General features: G+C 43.7%; 2 protein-coding genes across 3 annotated transcripts; both read left to right on the plus strand.

Moving 5' to 3' along the window:
• Positions 1-275: 275 nt before the first annotated feature.
• Positions 276-8,153, plus strand: vgll2b (vestigial-like family member 2b). 2 transcript variants are annotated; one of them, XM_088933521.1, is made up of 4 exons: positions 276-591; positions 1,582-1,840; positions 4,240-4,638; positions 5,776-8,153. In XM_088933521.1, the coding sequence occupies exons 1-4, from the start codon at positions 505-507 to the stop codon at positions 5,817-5,819; spliced, it is 789 nt and encodes a 262-aa protein (XP_088789647.1). In that variant the 5' UTR covers positions 276-504; the 3' UTR covers positions 5,820-8,153. The 2 variants fall into 2 exon arrangements, with proteins under 2 accessions (XP_088789647.1, XP_088789648.1); XM_088933522.1 differs by having other exon boundaries at positions 276-449.
• A 5,528-nt stretch (positions 8,154-13,681) lies between these two features.
• Positions 13,682-26,882, plus strand: ythdf2 (YTH N6-methyladenosine RNA binding protein F2). The gene is made up of 6 exons (XM_088932093.1): positions 13,682-13,862; positions 14,075-14,099; positions 15,823-15,902; positions 18,613-20,262; positions 23,126-23,188; positions 25,742-26,882. The coding sequence occupies exons 1-6, from the start codon at positions 13,836-13,838 to the stop codon at positions 25,763-25,765; spliced, it is 1,869 nt and encodes a 622-aa protein (XP_088788219.1). The 5' UTR covers positions 13,682-13,835; the 3' UTR covers positions 25,766-26,882.
• Positions 26,883-26,906: the final 24 nt, after the last annotated feature.

The raw sequence follows: 26,906 nt of genomic DNA on the forward strand, positions 1-26,906 counted from the left end.
AATAGATGGGCTTATTTAGACCTTCAGTTTTTCTTTTGTTTTTTTCTGTTGTTTTTTTTTTAGATAAATAAGGGGAGCAAATTTAATGTTCTTAACTTCACGCCTGGAAGAGAGAAAAAAAAAAGTTTTCTTGAGCCTACGAGCGTGTCCTAAAAAGGTGGAATCGGCCGGAAACGTTTAAGGACCACCACGACTTAATACTTCGCCGCCGAATGACAAGCGAGGAGCACACTGGGTTTGAGTTTAGGGTCTCTTGAGTGAGAAGAGAGGGGAGGAGTCGAGCTGTAGGGAAAACGTGTTCTCTTCCACCGGGCGGACTAGTGCAGGCGCGCAGCTGTCGTTGCGGAGGGCTCGTGATATACAGCAATACTACTTTGCTGTAAACGACATCCAGCTTCTTCTGCCGGCCGGCGGAATGTCCGGCGGTTCTAAAAGGGCGCTTTCCACGGGTGAGTCCAGCCATTCCGTCCCACAGAGCTTTCCGCTGGAGACTGTAAAAGGATCATGAGTTGCGCAGAGGTTATGTACCCAGCCCATGGATCTTGCGCACCTTATACCTCAGCCTCTTCTTTCAGCGTCAACAGCCTGCAGGTAAGAACTGCTTGTCCTCTCGAAGTGACTGGCTTTCATTTAGAACACCACTAGAACAAGCGCACTTTCAAAATGGGTGGTGATGGTTTTCCTCCGTGCTTTGCATAATTAATCGTTTTGTAAAAGAAAAGATAAGCGCGTTTTAGTTTGCTCTTTAGGAACTGGGTTTATTTTTAGCTATCTACGGGGTGATTGCTTGGGTGATAGCCCATAATTTATGAAGGCTGTTTGTTTGCTTTTGCTTTTTAAGCGCAACTAAATGTATTTTCATGTGTCTAAAGAGCAGTTAAAGCACATTTTCTTATTTTGCTAATTCTCGTGTTTCTGTATATTCATAATTATTGTACGTTTTTATCTACAGTTGCGGGCAGTAATTATTTTTATCTGATGTCTTAAACTCGGCTTAGCTGTATCAACAAAGCTGTTCCGTGTGTTAAGTGGAGGGTTTGTCTTCAGGAATGAAAGTGGATCCTGGCGTGCGTGGATCCTTGTTTTGAACGGTCAAGTCTGTTTTTAATTTTCTGAACTGTGATCACCATAAAAAAGGTGCTATACAACATCAAAAAAGAACGGACTCTTCCGTTGATTGCATTCCCCCATAGTAAATATCTAGATAAAACCGCAATTGCCTTGTCAGGTATCTGGGCAACTAAAATCCCTCATTTTAATTTGATCTTCAGTGGTATCTCCTCCTCAGTCAGACGGTTTAGTGGTTAAATCCCAGCTAACTTTTCCAATTTCAGGTGTAGGCTAGGAGAACAGGAGATACCCGGTGCCCTCTGTGATTGCTTACGAACTTCCACTCTTGCTCTCTTCCCTGGGTCACTGGAGTTCGGGAGGGAAGGCTGAGCTCCCGCGGTCTTCACCTGACCTAAGTGGGGTCATGATGGGGGCTACGAAAAGGGGAGGATTTGAAGGTTAATAAAGGAAAAGGCATTACGGACCCTTTTTTAAAGCGCTTTTTTCCTGTTTTTTTCCCCCTGCGGTAAGGTTTTCGGGGGAGGTGGAAGGATGCAGAAACGGGTGGACAGTGTTCTCGGGACTGGCGCGGCCTCTTTCCCGGGCTCCGGTGAAGGCGGGGAAAAGGACAAGCAGGAGGCCCCCGAGGCCAAGTACCTGAGCTCCCGCTGCGTCCTCTTCACCTACTACCAGGGCGACATAAGCAGCGTGGTGGACGAGCACTTTTCCCGAGCGCTGAGCTCCTACATGGAAGGAGACGGCAAGAAACGTGTCGCGGAGCTGGGATCAGGTGAGATCGCGGCGCCAACACCGGAGACGGATCCTGAAGAAATCGGGTCTCTCCCACAATAGTGTGACTTCTTTATGCTCTTAAAGGGTTCAGCTTAAATTCGCTGTCAGACACATTTTTCTTGAAGGAATGCAAGACAAATTAAACATTCAACAAGTCACAGCGCATACTGTTTCTTTTACAGCTAATGCGTGTGAATAACCTAGTCTTTAGTTTATGGCTTATACTGTATGGACGTTTACAGCTCTCGGGGGGGAAATGATGATCACACTGAATTTATAGAAAACGTTTTGTGAATACGGGCCATTGTCCCATTGCTTCTCTTAACCTTGAGAAAAGGCGACATTTTTTTGTAGTGGATGGTGACCTTTGTCACAGTTTTTAGCCTTTTGGAGATCACCGGTCCCTCTCAAGAAACCAGCAGAAAAATAGAAGGAAAAATATATATTCTCAAGAAGAGTCCCGCAAAACAGAATTCACAATATCCTAATTTATTGCTTTGTAAATGTCGTAGTTCCTACAAATTCGTAAAGTTAATACCATCCCTCCTGTGTGGGGTGAGGATATATACTGTGCAAGCTTCATATCCCCCGTGACACTTCTGCTATGAGGCCGTCGCCGGCGCTCTTGTCGGCTGGTGGTGTAATCTGCCTTCAACACGTCTAGGAATCTCTGCTTAAAAGTCCATCAGCAATAAACAACTAACCTACAAAAAAAAATGTAAATCTGACAGTGCCCTTTGAGCCCTTCGTAGTAAGTGAAAACTCTTGTACACTTACTAATAGTAGACGCGTATACTTCCTATAGCCTACATTTAAGACAACTTCACAGAAGACGCAGCGCCTTGTTACAGATACTATGTATAAACGGAATGTGTGCGTCTTTACGCTGTAATGTAGAACGTTAAAGCGTATCGCGTTCAAAGACCGCCTGTACAATACCGACTGGTGACTTATCTAGGGCTGTTTGATCAGGACTTTATCCCGGTGTCTTTTTCCAGTGGAATTCTAAATATAAAAGTAACAGCTAAAAAATAAACCGACTCCTGACATTCTAGTAGGGGCAGACGGTCCAGTGAAAACAACAGGTGGGAGGCCTGCGCTGTCAGTGCACGGCATTGACACGGGAAGGCAAGATGTCGCCACAGAAGTGATTTAGAGCGGCTGTTTCTCAGGTTAAATACCGCTTCTGCTTCCTTATATAGGCTGGGAGAACCGGTGACCCAGCGACCGTTTTCAGGATGCGCCATTTAGTTTATTTACAAGTTTACGCAAGGGTTTTAGCACTTCGGTGAAGTCACGCATGAGAATTTCGCACCTTGTCCGATTCCTCAAAGTAGTGAGGCTGTGTACTGACGGACAGAAGGGTCTTTCCCTCACACCCTTGCTGTGGAACAGTAATAAACCTTTGCTGGACACCCGGACACCACCGAAGACGCTGCACTGTTTTTTGGCGAAAACCGCGCTGTCGAATGTTTTGCAATTGGAGTTTCAATACACCGGCGAGTCAGCAGTGATTTGTGCGGTGCCCATCGATCCTTCTCCAGAAAACGAGAAAAAAGAAAATAGAGCAAAAAAAAAAAACTACAAAAATGCTCCTCTGTTACTATTTAACCCTACGGGCTTGTAAGGCTTACACAGCGACAAGGACGTCAGATGGGACACTTCTGTTTTCGATAGAATGTGTCAGCAACTTAAAATAGAAAAGTGAAAGTAAATCAGAATCGTGACCTCAGCGATCCACTGCAATACTAAGAAAAAAAATCAATGTTTTGTTTAAAAAAACATGTTGATGAGTCCATGTCGCAAACGTTATAAAAGTGTTGCATTGGTCCATCTGTGTATCGTTTAACATGTAAAATGCTCCACATAGAAAACGTTGTGCCATCAGTGTTGAATGCACACAAGAATCATGCACTCAGATGCTTTAAATGGCCATTTGTCTCTGGTGACGTGTGCATGAATCCCTGGTCATCTATTGTTCTAAATCAAATCCTGTAGCTTATTCATCCCCTACTTTCCAACAGTTTGTTTTCCAAATTAAGCAGCTTGGATGCAGACACCGCAGCCTTGCAGTGACCCTGACGAGAATTCAACCTGATTAAGTCTTGCGTTCACGCCCACTGGTACAGAGATCGAGCAGGAAACACAATGCGTACTGAGGTGACATTCAGTATCTTGAAACACTTCATTCACCAGTAAATCCTAACGACCTCTAGCCTGGAGGAATGAATATTCAGTAAACATGGAAGAGGTATGGCTAAGAAAGAAGTAGGGTTTAATAAAACAACATTCCGTACACTAAATATGTGAGTGGACAATACTACAGGGTGCCAATATTCATATCCTTGTCTCCTCTTCATACTGAGGCTCATCACTCCATGTGCTGCTTCTCCACAGATTCTGCTTCCCCGAGCAGCAGACGAAGCTTCCCTCCCTCCTTCTGGGACAGTAGCTACCCTTCCCCGTCGAACCGAGGACACTCCGATGGAGCAGCATATTCCATAGACCCTTATTCCCCTGCCCTGCACCCTGGCCTGCCTCCCCCGCACCCTTCCGAGTCCTGGGCCTACCCGCAGAGCCCCGCCTACGCCCCGCCCCGCCCGCTGCATGAACTCTACTCCCCCGCGGGGCTGGAGCCTCACTACAGCCCCCTGCTGATGCCCACGGTGCGGCCCAGCCGGCTGCCCCCGCTGCCCGGCCACTACGATGTCACCAAACTAGACGCCACCCCCGCCTGGCCGGGCCTGATCCCCGCCAGCGACGTCACCCAGACCCTGACACTCAACATTGACACAGGTAGGGGGCCTGCAGCCTGTGTTTCTGACTGCTTCATCCCACTCAGGGTCAGGGGGGAGCTGGAGCCTGTCCCAGCATGCAATAGGCACAAGGCGGGGTACACCCTGGATGGGACGCCAGTCCATCGCAGGGCTCACACAGGCACAGACACAGACATACTCACACCAGGACCAATTGACCTACCAGCGTGGCAGGAAAGCAGAGCACCCTGAGGAAACACATGCAAACACGGAGCAAACATGCAAACTCCACACAGCTAGCACTCCAGGTCCGGAACTGGACCCAGGGTGTTCGAAGCATCTTGATGCAAATTATTGTGAAACTCAGAACAGTATCAGCTTATGAGTACATTAGGGTCTCAAATTTGTGAAGGTTCAGTGCAGAAGAAGCATCACAAATAGCCAAATTCACCTGTTGCCAAGTCCACCTCTATACTGTAGCATAATGTACTACAATGTATACAGTAGTGTGTATTAGGTGCTCTCTTATGATGATAATTAAAGCACCAATGCACATTTATGTATACTTTCTTATAAATTATAATTATCATGCCAAGCCATATCCTTCTGTGCCTCAGATCATGCCACAGATGATGCTGCAGAGTAAATGGCGTTAAGTTAATTAAAATAACAAGGATCAATTGAAACAAATCACAGTATTTCATACATATAAACATACTGATGTGAATCATACTGTATATTCAGGTCCTCAGGTTTTACTGAGAGTTTAAGCAACAATGTAAAACACAAGAACAGAGAAGAGGTTTCAAATGGACATTCTGCTTGCATGGAGGCTAGTTTGCACAGAGACCCATTTCCCTTTACGGAGTGTCAGTAAGGGGACGTTTCCACACAAGTGCTGCCTTCCCATTGCCCAGGCTTGAAAAAAAAAGACGGCATGCTTTTAAACAAAAGTACATTGTACAAACGTAACCACGTGGAGTTTTAGAAAACAAACCTCAAAGGGCTGTAAATATGGAGGACAGACTGAAGTCACGCACGGACAAAATAAACAAGACTTGGAAATGTGTTTCTGTGAGGCACTGATGTCGAATTACTGAATATGGATGGTAGGATGTCACTTTAGCTGTGACTGGTCTAACCTGTTGCCTTTCTCTCATTTAATATTGCGATTCAGGGCTGCAACACCACAAGAAAGCCAAAGAACTGTACTGGTTCTGACACCTCTGTCACAGCTCCCCTGGCCAGCTGATGGAGACTATAAGACAATTCCAGCTCATCTTTGGAAGCCATTTGTAACTTTTGTCTGTGTGGGGTTTTTTTTTCAATCTTTTGTTCTGTGAGTACAATAGGGACAGAGCAAACAGCGAAAGAGGAGCACGTCGCTGGAGATACACTTCCGAACATGGGTTTGCTTTATTTTTTCATCCCTCGGCCATCTTTGTGAGTGAAGCTGCGCTGAAGAAGTCGTCCGCAAACCCTGGAAAATTGAACAACCACAGACACGCTGAGCAAGAGCGACAGAGGGGAGACCAAAATGGTCAGGGAGGAGGTGACCAGCAGAGGGTGTTATTTGCCTGCATTTTCTCAATGACGTTCCAAAGTCATTTTCGCGTACCTGTAATGTGTTCCTTTGTATTTATTCTGAAGTGCAATGACAGGGTTGGAAGCTGTTGTTTTTTTAAAATATTTATATTTATATGTATGTATTTGTATGTCTGCCAATATAAATTATGCTCAAGCAGATTTGCTGAAAACTCAAGGTGCTGAACCTCTGTTGGTAGAAGGGGTTGTGTTGCAGCTGTTGTGGTGTGCCCTAGACTGCTTCAGTAAAGAAAAAAGGGTGCAAAATTAAGGCTGAGGTGTATAACTATCTGTCACATAACTTTATTCTTTTGTTTACCTGCTTTAAACTATGGATGAGTGCCAGCAGGATCTTTTTCTGTAAATCCAGAGATCGCGCCATGGTTCTGGAAAGTTCTATTTGACGGTCCTGTAATGAACAGGGTGTCAACACAGTTCTGTTTCTACCTGAGGCTCCTTTGTGAAGAAAGTGGTTGTAATGTGGCCACAAAATGACAAGTGCGCAGGCACAAAATGCCCTTTCCTCATTCTTCTCAGTCTGTCCCTTAGAGGCCGAGAACAATGAAGGAACAGATCATTTCTTACTATTAAAAAGGACAGCCCATCATAACCTTTGGACTTCAAAATGAAGTTTTCAACACTGTACTGCTGCCAAAGAAACATGGGGTGCGATGACTTTGTGGACACCTTGTAGATCCTCACACTGGACCCCATGATGAAAGGGAGGAGATCTGGAAGTACTCACAAGGGCAGCTGCTACTGTTCAGGTCTCTGGTAGTGTTTAGTTTTGAAGGTTTTAAAAAATGAGCTGATCCTGCAGTATCTTAAACTCGTGATTATTCATTTACCAGAACTCATTGTAAAGAAAATTCCTGCTATCCTGCCAATAAGATTTGTTAGTATCTAAATACGCAGTCCATCTGTGGGATAAACACATAACAATACAGTTGCGGACATAGAATTGACATTCAGTATCTTGAGACACTTAATTCACCAGCTCATCTTAACTATCTCTACCCTGGATGAATGGATATTCAGTAAACATGGAAGAGGCTAAGAAATTAAGAAATAGGCTTTAATAAACAATATCTGGTACACTAAATACATGAGTGGACAATGCCACACTAGAGTGCTCCAGTTCTCCAACACACAGTCTGGCTGATGAGGGAGTTCTGAGCCTGCTGTTTCCAGAAACCTATTGCTACAAAGATACAGATGACTTTCTGAATGCCCTCAACTCTAGTTCATCTGTTTGTCTGCTAAAATCATGCAATCATCCTGTTTTGACCGTATTCCTGAGAAAAAAATGGACAGCATTTGGTTTTATGCATGTGACTGAGTTTTTTTTATTATTTTGGCAGCGTGATGTTTAGTTAACAGTCTATTTGTCAGTTCTGATCTGCAATTTGTTCATTTTGAGAATCTGACACTTTCATTATCCTCTTATGTATATCACCTTAAAGCTGCCATCATTTCAACTCCATTGTGGAGTACCTACACCTTTGCCATAACATACTTCTAAAAGGTCAAGAAGAGGTCATTTGGTGGTTACTTAACACTTATTTTGTTAAGTAACCAGTTATTTGCAGAATAGAATTCATGTATAATATGCATGGGAAAAAAAAAGTTCTGCTAAGAAGAAAAGTATTCTTAGCTTTGTATTTTAGAGATGTCTGTTATCTATTTCATGCAGGAGGTTGCAGCATGTGGACAATTCATTTATGCTGAAACCCAGAAGAATTCCCAGCCAGATCTTTTGAACAGTCGAAACGTGGCTGTAATTCTGCACGTTTTGCCGAGAAAAAAAAAGTAATGATACTTTTTTCCCCAACAAATTCTGCAGTTTCACGCTGAAGTCTGTTTATTTGTTTTATTTTTGGTACACAAGAAATGATAAAGTCAAATGCCTTTATTCAGCAGGAGATGCTGTTTTTGAAAAAAAAAATCAATAAAAGGGGTCATTTCTGGTAATGTTGTTCTTTACTTGCTTCTGCCCATTAATGGTTTAGATTACAAATGTATTTGCCCCAAGTGGAGGCCCCAACAGTGGTTTTAAGGTCAGAATGTACTGCTGCATGAGATAAAATGAGCTTTAGAATGGCGTGTGACCTAGCAGTTCCGCATTCTATGTGTCAAAATGATGTGGCACTGGTCATGCAAAAGTAAACTTGTGATCACTGTGAAACTTACAGTATGTATGACATGCAAAAATGAAAGTCCATCTACTTTTCTGTGCAATGAAACCTTGGATTGGTTGCTGTTTTGTGACACGTTTTGCAAGGCCATATTTTTTTGGGGTACGCTGATGACTTTTTTAACTGCACCTGAACTGTTTTCAAATGATTCAACATCACTGGGGAAAAAAATGGTCATAAATGGGGATGGCATTTTTGACTGGGCTCTTTTTGTCATCCACTTGATCATCCATCATTGATTGATTGAAAATGTTCCAGGGCTTGCAGTATTTCCCAATCTCACATCAGGAACAAAGCAGTCACTCACTGTGATATGTTTATGTGATAAAGCAGTTCTTTATGGCGAGGGGCAGGACAACCTGGAGCCTATCCTAGGAATACGGGGCACAGGCACAGGCAGGATGCCAGTTTTTGGTATTTGCATACCTTGTCAATATATCTTTGGAATGTGGAAGGAAATCAGAGCATCCTGCAAAATCCTATGTAAATATGAAGATAACATGTAACCTTTGCAAGGAAAATAACCCAGATTTGAACCCAGGAGGTAAAACCTGTAAGGCAGTGGACCTACCTACCACACCACCCCATCACCAGAAGGCAGAAAAGTATGCATTTATTTGTACTTTCTTATAAATTATAATTATTATCATTATCATGCCAAGCCATATCCGTCTGTGCCTCAGATCTTGCCATAGTAATGCTGCAGAGTAAATGAGAATTTTACAACTTGCCTTTATGTTGAAATACACAATATGGTATCAGTGTCCTTATATATAAAATGTGTGCAGTTTGTCATCAACCAGAACATGGCTGCCATTTATCAGGCGGGCTCCCAGCCCTAAGTCACACTGTGCCTCTTTTACAGTGGTGAATTCCACCATGCCAGAAGCCTAGCCTGAGACTGAGAGTCGCATTGAGGTTGCATCCTTGTAACAAGCTCGTGTGATTTTGAGTAAGATAAGATCACTTTATTGGCCATATACAATTTCTTGTATTAGGAATGTGCCTTTTTCACATACCCAAACTTGCTCTCCCTGAGACACAGACACACAGACAGGGAGAGAAGCTTGGGGTCAGAGCACATCAGAGTACTGTACATACACATTTGATCAGCTCACTGGCCAAAATATTAAGCAAGCCTAGCTGAGAGAAAAGACCTTCTAAGTGACCGGCAATGCTTTATGAACTTGAGAAGCAGGAGATAACTTCTGACACCTTCTTTGGCCTGTCTCAAGTCTCAAGCCTCAAGTCTCAGTCCCATTTAAAACTGGTAGAAAGCTTTAAAGCGTAAGTTCAGTCCCAAACACTTTTACCCTCATCTGACATTTTTTACATTTATGAGGAAATTACTGTATTTTCTTACAAGTGCTAAAATAGTGCCAAAACTCAGATTAAAGATGCAGATTTAAGATGTACAAAACAGAGCACTGGGGCTTTTAAAATCTCAGTCCCCTGTTGTTTAAAGGTCTGATGTAGCCCAGAGCTATGTTACAAATGTGTCTGCTTGTAAGTCTGAACTGGAAGTATGCTTCACTACCACAAAATTAAGTAATGGGATGTGCTATAGGAGTGACAGCTCCAGTGTTAAGCAGTGGGAATGCCCCCAGCTCATGATCTATCCAATAGTTCCTGAGGATTGTGAAGTAGTAGCAGACCAGACCTTTTCCCTTAGTGTGCTGTGCTATGGGTAAAAAAATGGTTAATGTAACTTGCATCATAAATGGCATGACTGCATGTTCCACAGACCTGGTGGAGCATGTCACTTCAAACATTGCCAAGAGTCTAACGCCCCCGGACCTTAACCCCATTGAACCCCATCTGCTCTGGAACACTGCAGAGATGCAGTTAGAGGCAGCTCACAGCTATTGTACCAGAATCTCTTTGGAGATTCATGTCAGCTGCTATTGGTTAATTGGTTCCCTATCTCCAAGAACACCTTTAAACGTGTTGTGCAATTAAAGCCATAGGAGGCTGTCTTTCAGTGAGTTTTCTACTGTTTCAGAAGAGCATTTTCAAACACGCCCGTGGTGTCTCATACTCAGACATTTTTTTATCTTCATACTGAAGCACCTAATAAAAATCTCACTTGCAAGTCTCGCAGTCTTTGTCAAACGCGTGTTTTTTTTTTTTTAATTGTGGCAGGCTGCATTTCAAAGCAACTTCACGGTGCTGTCCGTGTTCCAAACCGATACGAGTTGGAAGTACGCCATCTTGTGATCAGAGGTGAAAATTACGTCTATACGACTACGCGCGGGGTTGGATAAATTTCTGTCGCAGCCCCTCTGTATGCAGCGGTATTCTGGGTTTTACAGGCACTTTTGAAAAGCAGTTGTGAAGCCAAAATATAATTATTTCGTTAGCTTAGAACTGCAATGAAAACCAGAAGTAACCCTTAGACATACTGTAAATGTATGAACCAATCGTACTGAAAGCTTCGTGCAATTATTGCCAACCCAGACGGAGAGATAAAAAATGATGATCCTAACAATTTTCTTGGACTTCCTGAACATCACATGATTAGGTTTTTTCCTTTGCCCCCAAATGTTATACGGCCCTGAAGCTGAGGTGACTTGAATTTAGTGGATGTCATTATTTTTCTCCCCAATTTTATTGATATAGTCCTGAGCTACTACACGGAAGGACAAGCCAGCTTCTCTTTCTTTAAATGATAATAAAGAGTATCAATATCGGGGGCAGCCTGGTGCCCCAGTGGTTGGCATTGCTGCCTCGTTGTTTTGGGGCCCTGGGTTCAATTTCTGGATTGCTCACTGTGTGGGGTCTCTCTGTGTTTGCATGGATTTTCTCTGAGTGCTCTGGCTTCGTCCCATAGTCCACAGACATTCTGGTAGGTTAACTGGCTTCTGGGAAAATTGTCCCTGGCGTGAGTGTGTGCATGTCTGTGTGTGCCCTGTGATGGACTGACCTCCTGTCCAGGGTGTATCCTGCCTTGCTCCCGTTACTTGAGTGCTGGGACAGGATCTGGCTCCCCTGCCACCCTGAACTGGATAAAGCTGTTAGAAAATGGATGTATGGTTAGAAAAGGGGACCCAAGGCCCCAGAGCTGTGAGCCAGCAATGTTAACCACTGTGGCCCCATGTCACCCGACCTGCTTTGCCCTTTTTTCAATTTAGAAACTGCAATGCATTCACGAAGAATAAACAAACATGGATTGAAACACAAGAAGTATATTGATAATCCTAAACACAGACTCAAGGCTTCTATTTAATTGCAAAATGAGGTGATTTTCTAATCCCAGGAATTTCTATCACCTGTTTCTTTCAGTGCTGTTTAAACTGCTCATGGTCCAGTATTTTTTACAGTATGTACTGTACAGCTGACTTCGCAGATTCACCAGATGGAATTAACCTCCCTTATATTAATAAAATTAGTGCCTAATCTACACATTGTCAGCAGATACTATCCATCCTATTCTCTCTGCTTCTTCCAATGCAGGAAGGAGGAGGAGCTGGAGCCTTATCCCAGCAAGAAACAGGTACAATTTAGGATAGAGCCTGGATGGGACACCTGTCCATAGCAGGGCAGACACACACACTCACACCACTTTTCCCAGAAGCTAATTAAGCTACCAGTATGTTTTTGGACTGTGGGAGGAAACCAGAGCATTCAGAGGAAGCCCATGCAAAAATGGGGAGAACATACAACCCACACAGATAACACCCAAGGCTGGAATTGAACCCAGGCCTACAGCACTGCCAGGCAGTAGGGCTAACCACTGCACCACTCACTAACCCACCCCAAACATCTGATAAAGACTCATGCAAACAGTTTCTTTTCTGATACTGATTCTCTTCAGTCCATTTGAGCTGTCTTTTGTCCTGTTCTCCTGTCAGTGCTGAGGTTGGAAATCCTGGCACTGCTGCAACTTGTGCCTCTTCCTTCCTGTCAGATCACACATATCACGTATAAGGCAGGTTTGTGTCTTTGCTCCTAATCCTCTCTCCAATGGTGTCCCCCAGGGCTCCATTCTGGGTCCAACACTGATCTTGCTCCACCCATTTCCTAGGTAGTCTCTTTCTATGGAAATTCATATAATCTTGGATGCTGATGCTGCTCAAACTGATTCTGATACTCCTGTCTCCTGTCTCATCTGTGCCTGTCTCACAGCCATCTCCTCCCGGCTGCACTCCTGAAATCTCAAAATTTCTTCCCTTCTTCTATTTCCTTCTGAACACCACCTCTGCCCTCGTGCCCTCCTGCTCTGTCATGAGTCTTGAGTCCCTTGTGACCTCCCTACTCCAGCTCCAAACACATTTCCTCTCTTGGACACTCATACTTCTTCCTCAGCCTCCCTGTCAAAGCTCTCTGCCCACTCCTGCTTAACCAGAATCCTGCAGCTCTCTTTGTTCTCTTTGTTCCCTCTTCCTCAGTTTCCTCACACTGCTGCACTATTCTGGACCCTCGGCAATTTATCGACTCACTGCTGCTCATATCTGATTCAGAACTCTATTTTGCACCAACCTCTGTATCAACTGCTCTGTTTCTGCCATCTTCAGTCTGTTCCATCACCCCCTCCTGCCCATATTTTTACCCAGACACCCAGGTGAACACCTCTACTCTTTTGGAAAAAAAGTGTCATGGGGTCATTAATTACCAAGCCTTCAGGACCTCATCTGAAGAGTGGTACCTCCTACAGCACAGTTTCCATGGTCACCATGCTGGGGCATTGCTTTTAGATAATTCTGTTTCAGAGGGAAGACAGCCACCTACTGGTTGAGCATGACTTCTTACAGCAGCAGCCTTTTATGTCACCATCACAGTTACAGCCACAGCATGGTTTAGCTTTTGAAATCTGATTTAATCAATGTCCAGGTGGAAACTTTACTGTCCATGGTGTGTATGTCTACATGACACAGCATTCCCTTGATCTTAGTACAGACTCAATTAAATACATTAAATTTGCTGCTAGTATGTTATATAAATATTGTCTGTTGAATCTCACTAGAAGGACTGAGTTGTATTTTATTTACTCGTTTATTCAGAGATCACTTAGTTATAACACGCAATGCTATTATTCTTAGCATAGGCAGAATTAGCATCAGAAGTTGCAAATGCAGCAACAAGTGCTGTGAGAACAGAAGAAAATCTTAGAAAATTGTGTTTTTACACAGCGCTGGACGTCTTAAAATATCTCCCCCAGTGTCTGCAAGCTCCTGGTCAACTGCTGGCAGAAATCAGAGACGCTCTTCGTTATTCCTCCGCACCGACAGGTGTCGCTGTTGCAGTGCAAGGCAGTGGGAGTGTGGTGTTGCTCGGCCATGTTAAAATAGTGTGTGTGCCTGTGGCAGTACTGAGAGAGCAGAGAAGCGGTAGCCCGCCATTGTGCAGAAATAGGCTCTGTAGAGACAGGGGCAATTAGCTCTCACAACAGGCATTTTACACACTCTGCCGTACTAAATATAAACTAAATTAGATACACAGGCCTCAGGGGGAGAAAGAAATGTCAGCCAGCAGTCTTCTAGAACAGGTAAAGAAAGGCACTTTTTAAATATTTACGAGGAAAAAAAACAGCGAGACGTAGTAGCAGAATCAGCCGTGACTCTCTCTAGTACAGTAGGCCTGACCACCTGCTATAGAGACTGACTGCTGGGTGAATTTTTTTTTTTTAAATTCTTTATTTTTCCTTCTTTTTTTCTTCTCATAACTCAAACCTTCATGAATCACCTGGACCCAATCCAGAGACCGAAAGGCCAAGGAAACAAAGGTGAGTTGGCGTGGAGTGGTGGCTGGTGTGGTGAGTGCCGGTGCTCGCCTAGCCGAGGGACCGGGCCTCTGTGCGTATGTGGCGGGATGCTGCTCTAGGCCCCGGACCGCTTGCGAAACCCCGGGTTTTGTGCCAAAAGATTTTTGCAGCATGAGGTGGTTTGGAGCTCGACCTCTCCAAGCACAGGTAGCACCTCACCTTGCTTTTTTTGTGAGCCGGGCTTTTATTTTTAAAGTTTAAACTTGAGTTTTTCTCCCTCGGTTTTGTCGTATCGCGCTATCCCGGCTGACTTCTCTACCTGTGGTTGGAAGTAAGGAAGTGGCGAGTGACGACAAGTTAATTGTATGTGTGAAAGATCTAATCTGAAACTTTAATTTACCGTTTCCAGACGCTTCGCGTCTTTTGAATGGTTTGTAAATTGATCGATTATGTTTTAGAAAACTATTTAAGCCCAAAGGGCTTCATTCTTGGGGGGATCGGCAGTGAGAATCGTGCCAGTTCGATGGGAATTCCTCATTTTTTACTTATTACACCTCTTCGAATATTTGCTGCCTGCCCGTAGCTCCGTGCAGATATTAATTCACACGTGTATATTTTTCGCGTAATTACGTCAGTTTGCACAAAGCATTTCCCTGGTTTCCGCTTTCCGTCGCTTAGCCGAACGAGAAAATAGATTGTGCATTTCTTCAATTCGGAATTTGCCATCGTTAGTTCTCCCTCGTGTTTGAACTCTTGGAAACTACCTGAAAAGGTGGACGGGGGGTCGGCGTTTAAGGGGGTTAGAATCAGTAGGCCTCTCTAAAGCGTTTTGTGTCGTGAAAAATAGCGTTAGCTGTGTTTTCCATGTGGCTTAATGTCTGATTTATTTTTAATAAACGCCATTTAAATCGGAACCCGGAAGAAATCGTGTCCGTCCTTTAAGTTAGGCAACTGCTGTAGGAGGATGCATCTGTGTAGAATCGGTACCGTCGTCTTCAGTTCAGCCTATATTGGAGGCTTGCTGGTGCCAAGTTTTGCAGGTAGCGACAATTTAAAGACTCGGCTGGGTCAAAGCCAGTCAGGGGTGCCGACCCACACAGCCTTCCGGATAAGGAAATTCCAGTACCGTGGGCTTTTTCAGTTGTGAGGTGTGGTGACTGAGCCTGTGATCGACCGACGTTCAGTTCAGTGATTTAAGACTGAATGTTATGATCCCTCTGTTCAGCTGGGGTGAGGAGGCATGTACATAACTTGTTAGCCTTACAGCAAACAGCTGTGAAGATGACGCTCGGCATTTAAATGCACAAGAACTTCAGGTTTGTTGCTTTGATAATGTTAAGGAAATGTAATCACCGATGTTGAATTTCAGAGGGGAGGAGTTTCTGATGATTCAGATGTTTCTGATTGAAGTAATAGAAAGTAGGTCCAGATATTTTTGGTATCTTGAGAACTAAGTTTGGTGTTAAAATATCCCTCCTTTAAGGCTTGTTAAAGACTCACTGCCTTGCCTGACCTTTTAAAAATGTCTAGTAGCATCCTACAAACACCTGATACTCTGGTAGCTCTTTGAACTGATGTAAAAACTGTGAAGTTATTCTTCTGTGGATCTTTTTTTCCCCCGGACCGTAGTGTTACAGGAAGACCAAAAACATTTTATAAAGTGCTGTGTAGCACAACAAGAGTGAAGTATATTTTTAAACGGATGTGAATAATCTGTTAAATGTACCTCTCTTCCTCTTTGCAGTGCAAAACGGAGCTGTCAACCAAAAGGACACTTTAAATGATGACGAGTTTGAGCCTTACCTGAATACTCAGGCTAGACAGGTAAGTTTTTATTCTCCTTTTCCTACAGTACTTGGGGTCTATTTGCAAGTTATCTATAAATTCCCAGGCAAGAGGGTGATGTGCAATAATGTACCAGCATTAAGTTCATAGTTTAACATCTGCAAACATCTCAGCCAAAAGTTTTCTAGATAAGTGTACTGAAGTGGCCTTCCTAGATTTAAATTTTCTGAGGATAATCAAGCAGTTAATTCCTTGTATAATCATTTTTGATTGTTTTAGAAGCTGGAGGATAATAAGGGTTGTGATGAGTGAAAACAACAGATTATCCAAAATTTTCCTCTCTGCGAGGCATTGCTTTGTCTTTAAGGCCTAATCCAAAGCAATTTTGATATTGTGAACAAAGGAGTATCTGTTTGTCCTCAGACATTCCCGGGTGCTGATAAAGGACTCTGCTTCGTTGTTTGGAGTCTGTGACTCTGTGCCCTGTGACTGCTCAGCTGTGGGCTTGTTCTTGGATGAAACGATTTCCACAGGCTCCAAAAACAAGCTCAAGATGTGTGCAGGGGCCTTGTGTGTCTGGATTGCAGTACGCCCTCTCTGGGCAGGCTGGCATTGTTCTCCCACATCCTTAGGTGCCGAGCCTTCAGTCTGGTCTTCAGGTGGAAGTGAGGTGTGCGGTTGCATGTACAGCCTCTGAGCCAGACATATTAGTCTGTGTTCTCATCCTTAGGCCCAGTGACCAACAGGGAGTCTTAGGTTATATTAGGGGTTTAAAAAACTAAGGCAAGTTCAATTCCAAGAATTGGCACCCATATACTGTTTCTGGTTTCTTGGTTTGGAAGGTTTTAATCTTGTTAAAAGTACCATTGTGTTTGGTGTCTCTATTTTGTTTTACACATGCATAGGGCGTCTTTAATTCTGATTTCATTTAATGAAATGGGTCCCACTCAGGAAGTGTTATAGTGCAGTTATTGTAAAACGGTACACTATTTTTTGTTTAAAAAAAGGCTAAATTGCTTGGACGTTTGTACTTAATGTGGCTCCTTTCTTAATTCCTTTTTTACAACTTAACCAGAGACTGGATTTGAGGCAGCCATATCAATACACCTCACTAGACTAGTCTGAAGCTAGAAATAAGGATGGCCACTGTAGTTCAGATACATTTTCATTATGGAGCTGATGGAAAGCATTATGCTCGGTTTTGTTCTCCAACGTGCTATACTTTGTAGACAAAGTTGAGCATTGATTGGCAGAATGGCTTGTTAAAGTTTGCATTAGTTTTATACTTTGCTCCTTTGACTCTGTGTACTGCACGTTTTGGAACATCCTCTGTGTGTAATCAAACATAGGATAATCACATTAGTGGTTGGCATTCCAAAGGATCCCAGAGGGGGCCTACTTTATCTGCCTCTGAAATGCTGCTCCACCTCTCGGAACATTTGGGAAAAGTGCAAAATTAATTCAAATTATAACTTGGGGAAAACAATTTAACAGATTTTGCAAGCCCAGAGTGCAGATGAAGCAGCACACTGGGGTTGACTACCCTACTTGTAATGTGCACTGTCATGGGCTCCTTAATGGTCAAGTAGGATGGACCTTGGTTTTAATGGCTTACCCAAAGAATGTCACCTCCTATGCCTCCCATTACCATACTGGGGCACTGATCTGAAAATTCTGGTCCAAAGAGTGCCACCTACTAGTACACCAACACCACATACAGCAAAAAAATGTTTCTCTTATGGGTCTCTTATCCCACTCCTGTCCAGGACCAGTCTTTCTTGGCTTTTGAGATTTGACCAGATCAGGCTACAAGCGGGCAATTCTACTAAGAAGTGCTGTAAGGAAAATGCTAATATCAATGATATTAATTTAATATAAGTCACCTGAGGTAACAAATGAGAGGAGGCAATGTGATGGTTCTAGCAGAGTAGGCTGCTAGTAGATCTGAAGACCTCATCCAGGTGCTTTTTGAAAGAAAGCTTTAATTTTTGTGAATAAAGCAAAGCTGTTGGTATAAATTGAGGTTCAGCTTGGTGATTCATATCTTGGAGACAAAAAAACTCTGTGAATAACCCTTGCTGACGCTCGCTGAGATCCTGTAGCTGTGCCATTACACAGGAAGCCATGATACACCAAATGAAATGTAAATCAACATAATATAACGTCGGCTTTGGTTTGTTTTAGGATGAAATACGTTTCTAAAATGTATTTGGACATGCTGTACGTTTTCTTTCATAGTAATTGATTGCATCCTTTTAAAAGGGATGTTTTTGTTAATGCTACACTTCCGCAGGTTTGTAGAATAGTCTTCTGACTGATGTATGTTGATGGAACAATCTGGTAACGTCTCTCTGAGGAACAGTTTCATTTTATTTTACAATGTTAATCTCTTTCCGGTTGTTTTAATGTTGTTCTTGAAGTAAGAATGCTCAACATTCTGTAACAAAAATGTGCTAAAATACAATAGAAAGGCACAAGATTGATATTTATACATTTCGATTCATGCATTAATCGGGATATTTATGCTTATCACACCTGGATTAATACTGCAGCCGGAGCTCTCTGTTGCTTCTTGCTCAATTAGCTGTGGCTCTTACTGGACTTTCCAATGGTAATGTTGCCTGTGGTATTTAGGTTTGCCTAACAGTAATGCTGCATTTAGGTATATCACCTTCATGTAGGTTGGCCTGAGGAATGTTGTTATGTACCAGATGCACACAGTGCTGAATAATGTATTTTTTCTCCACAGAGCAATGCCTATACGGCCATGTCAGACTCCTATATGCCCAGCTACTACAGCCCGTCTATAGGATTCTCCTATTCCCTGAATGAAGCGGCCTGGTCTACTGGTGGTGACCCTCCCATGCCCTACCTGACCTCTTATGGACAGCTGAGCAATGGGGAACACCACTTCCTGCCGGACGCTATGTTTGGGCAGCCAGGGGCACTGGGGAGCACGCCTTTCCTTGGGCAGCATGGTTTCAACTTCTTTCCCAGCGGCATCGACTTTTCAGCCTGGGGCAACAGCAGTTCTCAGGGACAGTCCACACAGAGCTCGGGCTACAGCAGCAGCTACGCCTATGCTCCTAGCTCCCTGGGGGGGGCTATGATCGACGGACAGTCTCCTTTCGCTGCCAGCGAGACGCTCAACAAGGCTCCGGGGATGAACAGCTTGGATCAGGGCATGGCTGGGCTAAAGATTGGAGCAGGGGATGTGGCACCCAAAGTGGTAGGGTCTGGGTTGCCTGGCGGACCCCCCAACCCAGTCTCCACGGCTCCCAGCATGCCTCCGGTCTCCATAGCCCCCGTGAAACCCGCCTCCTGGGCAGACATCGCTAGCAAGCCAGCCAAACCCCAGCCCAAGCTGAAAACCAAGGGTGGGGCAGGAGGGACTAACTTACCCCCTCCTCCCATAAAACACAACATGGACATTGGCACCTGGGACAACAAAGGGACCATGCCCAAGGCGGCTGCTCCTCAGCAGGCTGCCATCCCTGCCAACGGCCAGCCGCCCAACCAAGCTTCCCCTCAGCCTGCCTCCGCTGCTGGAGGGGGGCCGCCGCAGCCGCTTAGCAACGGCCAGCTGGCACCTCCCACTGGCCAGCCCGGGCAGCACCAGCAGCCTCCGTCGGGTCAGCCAGGGCTGGGGGGACAGCAGCAGCAGCAGCAGCAGCAGCCACAGCAGCCTCCTCCGTGCCCTCCGTCCGCCCAGCCGGTGCCGCCGACCCGCTGGGCGGCTCCGCGAAACCGTGCCAATGGCTTTGGGGATGCCGGGGGAGGGGCTGGACAGTCCCCGCCCAGCTCTGGGGCCGGCGGGGTGTCAGCCTCCCTGGAGCCCCACCCCGTGCTGGAGAAGCTGCGCTCGGTCAACAATTACAACCCCAAGGACTTTGACTGGAACCCCAAGCACGGGCGGGTGTTCATCATCAAGAGCTACTCGGAGGACGACATACACCGCTCCATCAAGTACAACATCTGGTGCAGCACGGAACACGGCAACAAACGGCTGGACGCTGCGTACCGCTCCCTGGCAGCCAAGGGGCCCCTCTACCTGCTGTTTAGTGTGAATGGCAGCGGGCACTTCTGCGGCGTGGCGGAGATGCGCTCCCCGGTGGACTACAACACGTGCGCCGGCGTGTGGTCGCAGGACAAGTGGAAGGGCCGCTTCGACGTGCGCTGGATCTTCGTCAAGGACGTTCCCAACAGCCAGCTGCGGCACATCCGCCTGGAGAATAACGAGAACAAGCCGGTGACCAACTCGCGGGACACCCAGGAGGTGCCCCTGGACAAGGCCCGGCAGGTGCTTAAGATCATCGCCAGTTACAAGCACACCACCTCCATCTTCGACGACTTCTCGCACTACGAGAAGCGCCAGGAGGAGGAGGAGAGTGTCAAAAAGGTAACTACTTCCTCTCTCTCTGCCAACGCCACCAGCCACTGTAGAGCATGTGCACTTTCTCACAACACCAGATAGGGGGGCAGGAAATAATTAAAAATGTGTTTTTTTGTTAAAGGTAAAGATCAGAGAGATCAGGGATAAGATAACTTTATTGGCCATATACAATTTCTTGTATTAGGAATTTCTTTTCGCATACCCCAACTCACTCCATGAGAGACGCAGACAGGAGACAGGGAGAGGAGCTTGGAGTACGCGAAAATAAATTCCTAATTTCTTAGGAATCAGAGGTCAGAGCACATTGTCAGCCATTTATATGGCGCCCCTGGAGCAGTTGGGGTTAAGGGCCTTGCTCGGGGGCCCAACGGAGAAGGATTCCTCTGCTGTCCGCAGGATACGAGCCGGTAACCTTCCAGCCACAGGCACAGATCCTTAGGCACAGATCCACTGCACTGCCCAGGAGATGCTCACGCTTGACAGTTATTTGCATATGTTGTACTTTTAGTCCCAGAGCACTTTATTTATTGGGAGGGAGGCCCCTTTCATGCAGTACTGAAGTGCTGCAGCCACCTGCCACAGTACCTCAGGTGGCGAAGTGAGAAGCTGCTTCACTAGAAGGTCCAAGATTGAGCCTCAGATACGATGAATTGTGCAGGACCAGAGATTAATGAAACCAGGGCACTAGAGTTCAGACCCATATTGTAGTGTATGGTGCCATTCATGAACCTTAAATAACCAAGGAGTCAGGAACACCTTTTAGCACCTCATCTGTGGGGTGACACCTTCTATTGCAGTGTCCCTGTCTCAGTAAAGGGGAGTTGTTGTGAAACTCTTGGTTTAATGGAAAACGTACTCTCCTCAAAACCACTGCCTGGGTTTTCTTAATCCTAATGAGTTTACTTGTCTGAGAATTTTAGAGATATGCGATTTTACAGTATGCTGCTGCAGAGACACAGGAGATTTTATCTCTTCTAAAGGAAGGCCCTTTATCAAAATTAAAGATTAATGTAAACAGGGGCTATTGTACATACCAGTCAAGGCTGTTTTTTCTGGTTTTTGATGGATTTTTGCCATGGTGGAATTTACGGTAAATGTTTAATTGATCAGTCGTGAATTACAAAAGCTCTAGTTAATTGGGGCTCTCAAGTTGAACTACTTGTACAGTGTAATTACAGCTTGACAGAGTTGGTGTCACTTTAATTAAAAAAGTCAGATCTTTGTAAATAGTTCCCCTCTGCTGTGTATGGTTTATTAGTCCACAAACGTGATATTGTAACAAATTTGCTTATCAAAGCATAAAAAACAGCACCTTATTATGTAGTTTCACGTGGTGGTTAATAACATGTGGATATCTGTAGCTATAAGTAAGCTCCGTCAGTTCAGTACAGCAGGCTGTGCTAAAGGTCACTGTGCTCAGTTCTCCACATGGTGCTCAGATTGCACTGTGTGTACAGTGGGTAGCGGTAGTGCCCATTTTTATATAGTCTTCTGTGGATTAAGCCAAGTTACTATGAACAGCACAGGCCCACTGCTGGAATCTTTTCACCTGTTAGTGGAGAATATGCAAGACTGTAGGACCTGGGATCATACAAGTTGATGCAGAGCATCAGTAGTACGTCTCTGCACTGTAATTTCGGGTTCTTCTTATTGTTTGCCTCTTCCCACTTTTTAGTATTGAAAACTTTTAGGTGTTCTCTGACATAGTTATAATTTGGTCATTTTGAGAAACATTACCGATTATTTCCAGTCTTCAAATTTGTGGTACTCCTGGTGCTGACATGTAAGGGGAATCTTATCAATGTCATGATTCCAAGGCTTATGTATAGCTGTAGATCAGGATTTGAGCTTTTGATGAAAATAAGCTGCCCCTGCTTGTGTAGATTTGTGAAACACGTCTGCCCTGGGATTCTGATCCAGGTTCTGTGCGGTTGAGCTCTGATAAAAGGAGGCATGTTCTAAGACCTGAACAAAGAGGTGCACAGGTGCACTAAAAGTAGCAGCAGCACTGAAAGTGGCCGTCACCAGTGGATCACCCCTGAGTGCGCTTTAAAAGTCCTTGTGCAGTTGGTGCTGTTTTGAGAGTGCAGTCTGAGGGCTTGTGGTGCTTTGCTGCTGAAGTAAAATCTATATAGCGTTGCAGTGTCGCTACCACTTGTGTGGTTCCAGGAACTGTAGCTAGACCATAAAAGTTCATTATTCACATGTACATGGATGCAGTCATTAAAACTCATCAGATCGTCCATTCTATTTCCATCTCTTGCTTCTGTAAGACGTCAGGCCATTGACAGTTTTTAATACATTCTTTTTCTGACTGATTAATTTGCTGACTTGAGTATAAAATTTCCCATATTTTTTTTTGTTTTCGTACAAAGGGATAAAGAAATGGATAATATTCTGCTAGTGTTTCCTACTTTAACGTTTAACAGGGTTTTTAAGACTGAGCAAAATAAGCTGGAGCTGTATTTTCTCTCACTTTGCCTGGAAACATTGGGATTCAGTAGAAACTCAGGGTTATCCACTTGGTTCAATTACCAGACTTCATCTCTGATCAGCTGTACGTCAGGGTATTCCTGTGAAATGTGGCAGTGGAAATACCTTGCTCACTTGTAATAACTGGCAGCAGCCTGTATGGTCTATGCTTGGTATTCGTAAGTGAGGAACTACCTGACCCCTTTGTTGATGCATTTCAGAACACATCGGGTTGCCCTCACCAGTTATCCAAGTCATTATAGACTCTGAGAGACCATTTAAGTAAAATCAGATCTCTTTAAGTTGGGAAGTGCTTACAACGTATAATGCCTGGCATGTTTTCTCACCGTATATTGTCTTTTTAAATGAATTAAATGTAATTTTCTTACTTCAACAGGTAGAAGTTCAGGGAAGTGATCCCTATACCAGTAACCCAAACAGGAGCCATTACCGACTGCAGGTACTGTTTGTTTCTTTCTGTTCTTTGTGTGGCATTGTATCCATGCAAGTGTAAGATGAGCAGGTGCTTTACGGATCATTCGTGTATGTAAGGCTTTTGGGTGCTTCCACGCTTTGTGCATTTGTAGGGTGCAGTGTCCCCGTGTTAGGACTTTATCTCAGTATGTATTAGGGTTGATCGTTAGCTGGAATGTTCCCTTAATTGTTTTTTCCCCTTCACTTCTGAGCTCAGAGAGGTTAATCAGGCTCCACTCCACTTGACATCTATGCCAACTGCGCTTTGTCCAGAGCAGCAGCTGTGCTGAATGATGGTCTGCAGTGCAAAGCAGAATAGGCATTAAGAAGTTATTAAATAATGGACACTTTAAGGTTTATATAATTTCAATAGTGTGGGTGTTCTCCTGTTTTTCTTTATTTAAATAACACTTGTCCTGAATATATAATTTCACTGATAGTCTGCCATGCCATTTTAAATGACAAATTAAAAACTCTTAGGTGGGTTACTTAGCAACCAGTTCAGGGGCCCTTCAAAACTTAGGTGTAGTTTCTCTTTATCAGTCTTGTTACATGGTGGTTATTGGCATTTTCAGCGTAAATCTAGGAGATGACTGCAAAGTGTCAGTGAAAATCTGATATTTGGTGAAGGGCCCCATCTCCTGTGAACACAGCCCTGTGAAGCATGGAGTCTGGTCATCATTGGTGTCACTTTATATGATCAATATGCAACATGCAAAATTAATTTGCTTGATGTCACTAGATATCCTTTTTTAAAGACTGATATAATATGCTACTAATATATGATAGTTATTCTTGTGTTGGTTTGCTTAGAGTATTAGTCCACAATTGTAAGTAGAATAAAAAAAAAAACTTCCCTAATAAAGAAACTGTATATAAATAGAAAAAATACTGTTTTGAAAACATTTTAACTAGGATGCTAATTTCTAAATGTTAGATTTAAAAAAATCCGGGGTTTAATAAAATAAGTAAGGTCTGTGGCATTTACCAACTTAAACCAGTGAGCCTTGAAACTGTGGGGGGGCTGCCCTGGCCCAACCAGAAATCTGCCCCAGTGCTCTGGGCACACGGTGCACCTGCATGAATCGTCTGAGACTCTGTGGAAGATTTTCTAAGCTGTAGAAGATTCGGCATGTTTTACATTTATGGGTTCCTGGATGGAATCCAATAGGCCGCATGTTGCTTACTACTGCTCTCGGTGGATTTAAGGTGGACAATTTAATCAACACACCTGATGTGTAGTTCCAAAATAAGTCTTCATTTTAAAAATGGCATGGCAGTTTTATCTTGTTTTATAACAAAGACATTGCCAGATCAAATTTTAACCTTTGACTTTGCTGTCAAGATGGGTTACTAATTGCAGGATCCCTTCCTTGTTGGCCCATCTTAAAGTTGCAGGCCTGGTTACAGATGATACTGCTTTCTGGTTCTGTTGTACTGTACGTTTTCTAGGTCTGTAACCGAACTGCAGTGAAATAAGTAAACAGCCTGCATGTGATGTCAATAAGGAATCCCATGAATGTTTTATTTATACTAAAAGACTAGTTCTACTGCTGGTGATCTAGTTCTGCACGGCTGCTGTCACATAGCTCTGGAATTGGGTGTGCAAGTTTGGTTTTTTCTGTTTTTTTTATTGTCATTCCTCCTTGTAAGGTGTTCTCAGCTGCCTAACTAGAACAAGGACAAACGAATGCCAATGATGGCTCATATTGTCTAGTAACCAGAAGGCCCTCAGGATCTGTTTGTACAAATTGATCGAAAGAGAATATAATTGTGTATTACATAATATATGTACGTAACCTGTCTTTGAGTGGAGTTCTTTAGGGTGGAGAGATCTGAAAGAGGGCAGGTCTGTGTATGATCGAGAACGGATGATTAAAGGGTGTATTCTTTTGAAAATGCAAAGCTGTCTTAAGTGAACTAACAAAGTTAGGAAGACATTGTTGACCTGTGTGGACTGCTTAAAACAGATACACCACAGATGCATGAGACTGCCTGTTCCATTTCCAGAGTGCTAGTCTGATCATGCCTTCAAATCCCTGCAACTACAACACTAGCAAAACTACAGGAAGTGTGCAAATCAGTGCTGTCTTAGGTAAAGTGTGGGAAAAAATGCTGCTGCTAAAATTGAACTCTTAACCTTAATTTTAACCATATCTATCAAAAGAACCGTCAATGTAATTAAGATTAGTTGCTCAGTTTAAATCAGCAGTGTATTTTTTTTAAAACTTGGTCATGTAATTGAAATTTTAAAACATTTAAAAAGTTGTGCCGGCTTGAGTTCAGGCCATGGTATTGACACTGAAGTTCTATTGGTTGCAAGGATTTGATCAACTGTTTCATACTGCTTAATGTTGAACTCAGTGAACTGTTGTGTGTAGCGGGCTGTTACTCTACATGTAGGTGTAGAAAGTTAGGAATGTGAGGTCGTTCAGCCCATGGTGTGCCACATCCAGTTGAAATGCTCAGGTTTTAAAATGTTGTCCAAGGTACTGATGCAGAATTGCTGATGGTTTTTAATTTTTCTTATCTTTTGCAGGATCGCCAAGGACGTGTCAAGTAACAGATTGCTCTTGAGCTAAAGACTGTGATGAACCCCATCCAGATCTTTTCAGAAATTCATGTGGAAAAAATTAACCAAGGACAAAAAAAGAAAAAAAATGAAGACTTTCTTGATTTCTGTTGACTTTAAAGACTTACTTTGAACTTGTAGTTTAAAAAGAAACAATTATTCATAGGACTACAAAAACTTAAAAGATCTATAGCTTCTTTAGGTGAAACGGTCATTTTATTTTCGCCTTTTTTCTTGGTTTCGTGATTCCACTGCATATGTTTTTGTTTTGTTTTTTCCCCCTTTTTTCTTTTTTTTAAATGAAGTCTAATTTTTACAGTCCATCAGCCAGGCTTTGTTTCCTTCACACTGAATGTAGTGTGGATATAAAATAGTAGTGACTTCAGGTGTCCACAGCCCAGATTTAGCCAGCCTGCAAAATTGGCTGATGTCTTTTCTTTCCCAAGGAGACTTTCTTACATCAAGGATTCAGAATGGCTGCTCCTTCTCAGTGCATCGCGTCTTGAGCAGATGAGGAATACCTGTTTGTCAGAACCCTCCCCCTTTGGGGAAAAAAAAAAACTTCAAGGAAGGAATGAAATTAATTGTGCAGAAGAATACTGAGTTTATTTTTATTGTATTGGTTTGGAAAACAAAGCAAAAACATGTTAGTCTTGGTCTCGTTTTGATTTTATTGTTTAAATGGGCTGTGTTCTGCTGTCTCGAGGAAAAACACTCAGTTTTTTTTGACAAAAGTTGAATTGTTGCTATGGGCTGCTTTTTGTTTTTCTCTCCGTTTTCTTGTCAAGTCACTGAGGAGACGGGCTTTGCCATACTCTATCTCTATTAATCAGTTCTCCGTAATAAATGTGATATCCTATTCAGCAGAATACTGTGTGCATTCCCCTTGTTTGATAAGCATGAGTGTTGTCATGCAGCGCATCTTGTTATAAAGAGGAAATGAATGTTTACTGCCCTCAACTGAGACGCACACATCCCCCTCTCCCCTCCCTCCTCCTCCTCCCCCTCCCACTCCCCTGAATGTAGAAGTTGGTGCAAGACCGGGATTTCCTCTTCTGGAAATATGGGGTTTTGTCAGTGGCATAATAAAGATGCTGCATCAAGAAAAGTTTGTGGTTTTCTTTTTAAAGCC

This window comes from Atractosteus spatula, chromosome 14 (genome assembly GCF_055471065.1).
Source record: "Atractosteus spatula isolate fAtrSpa1 chromosome 14, fAtrSpa1.hap1, whole genome shotgun sequence".
In the NCBI taxonomy this organism is placed as follows: domain Eukaryota; kingdom Metazoa; phylum Chordata; class Actinopteri; order Semionotiformes; family Lepisosteidae; genus Atractosteus; species Atractosteus spatula.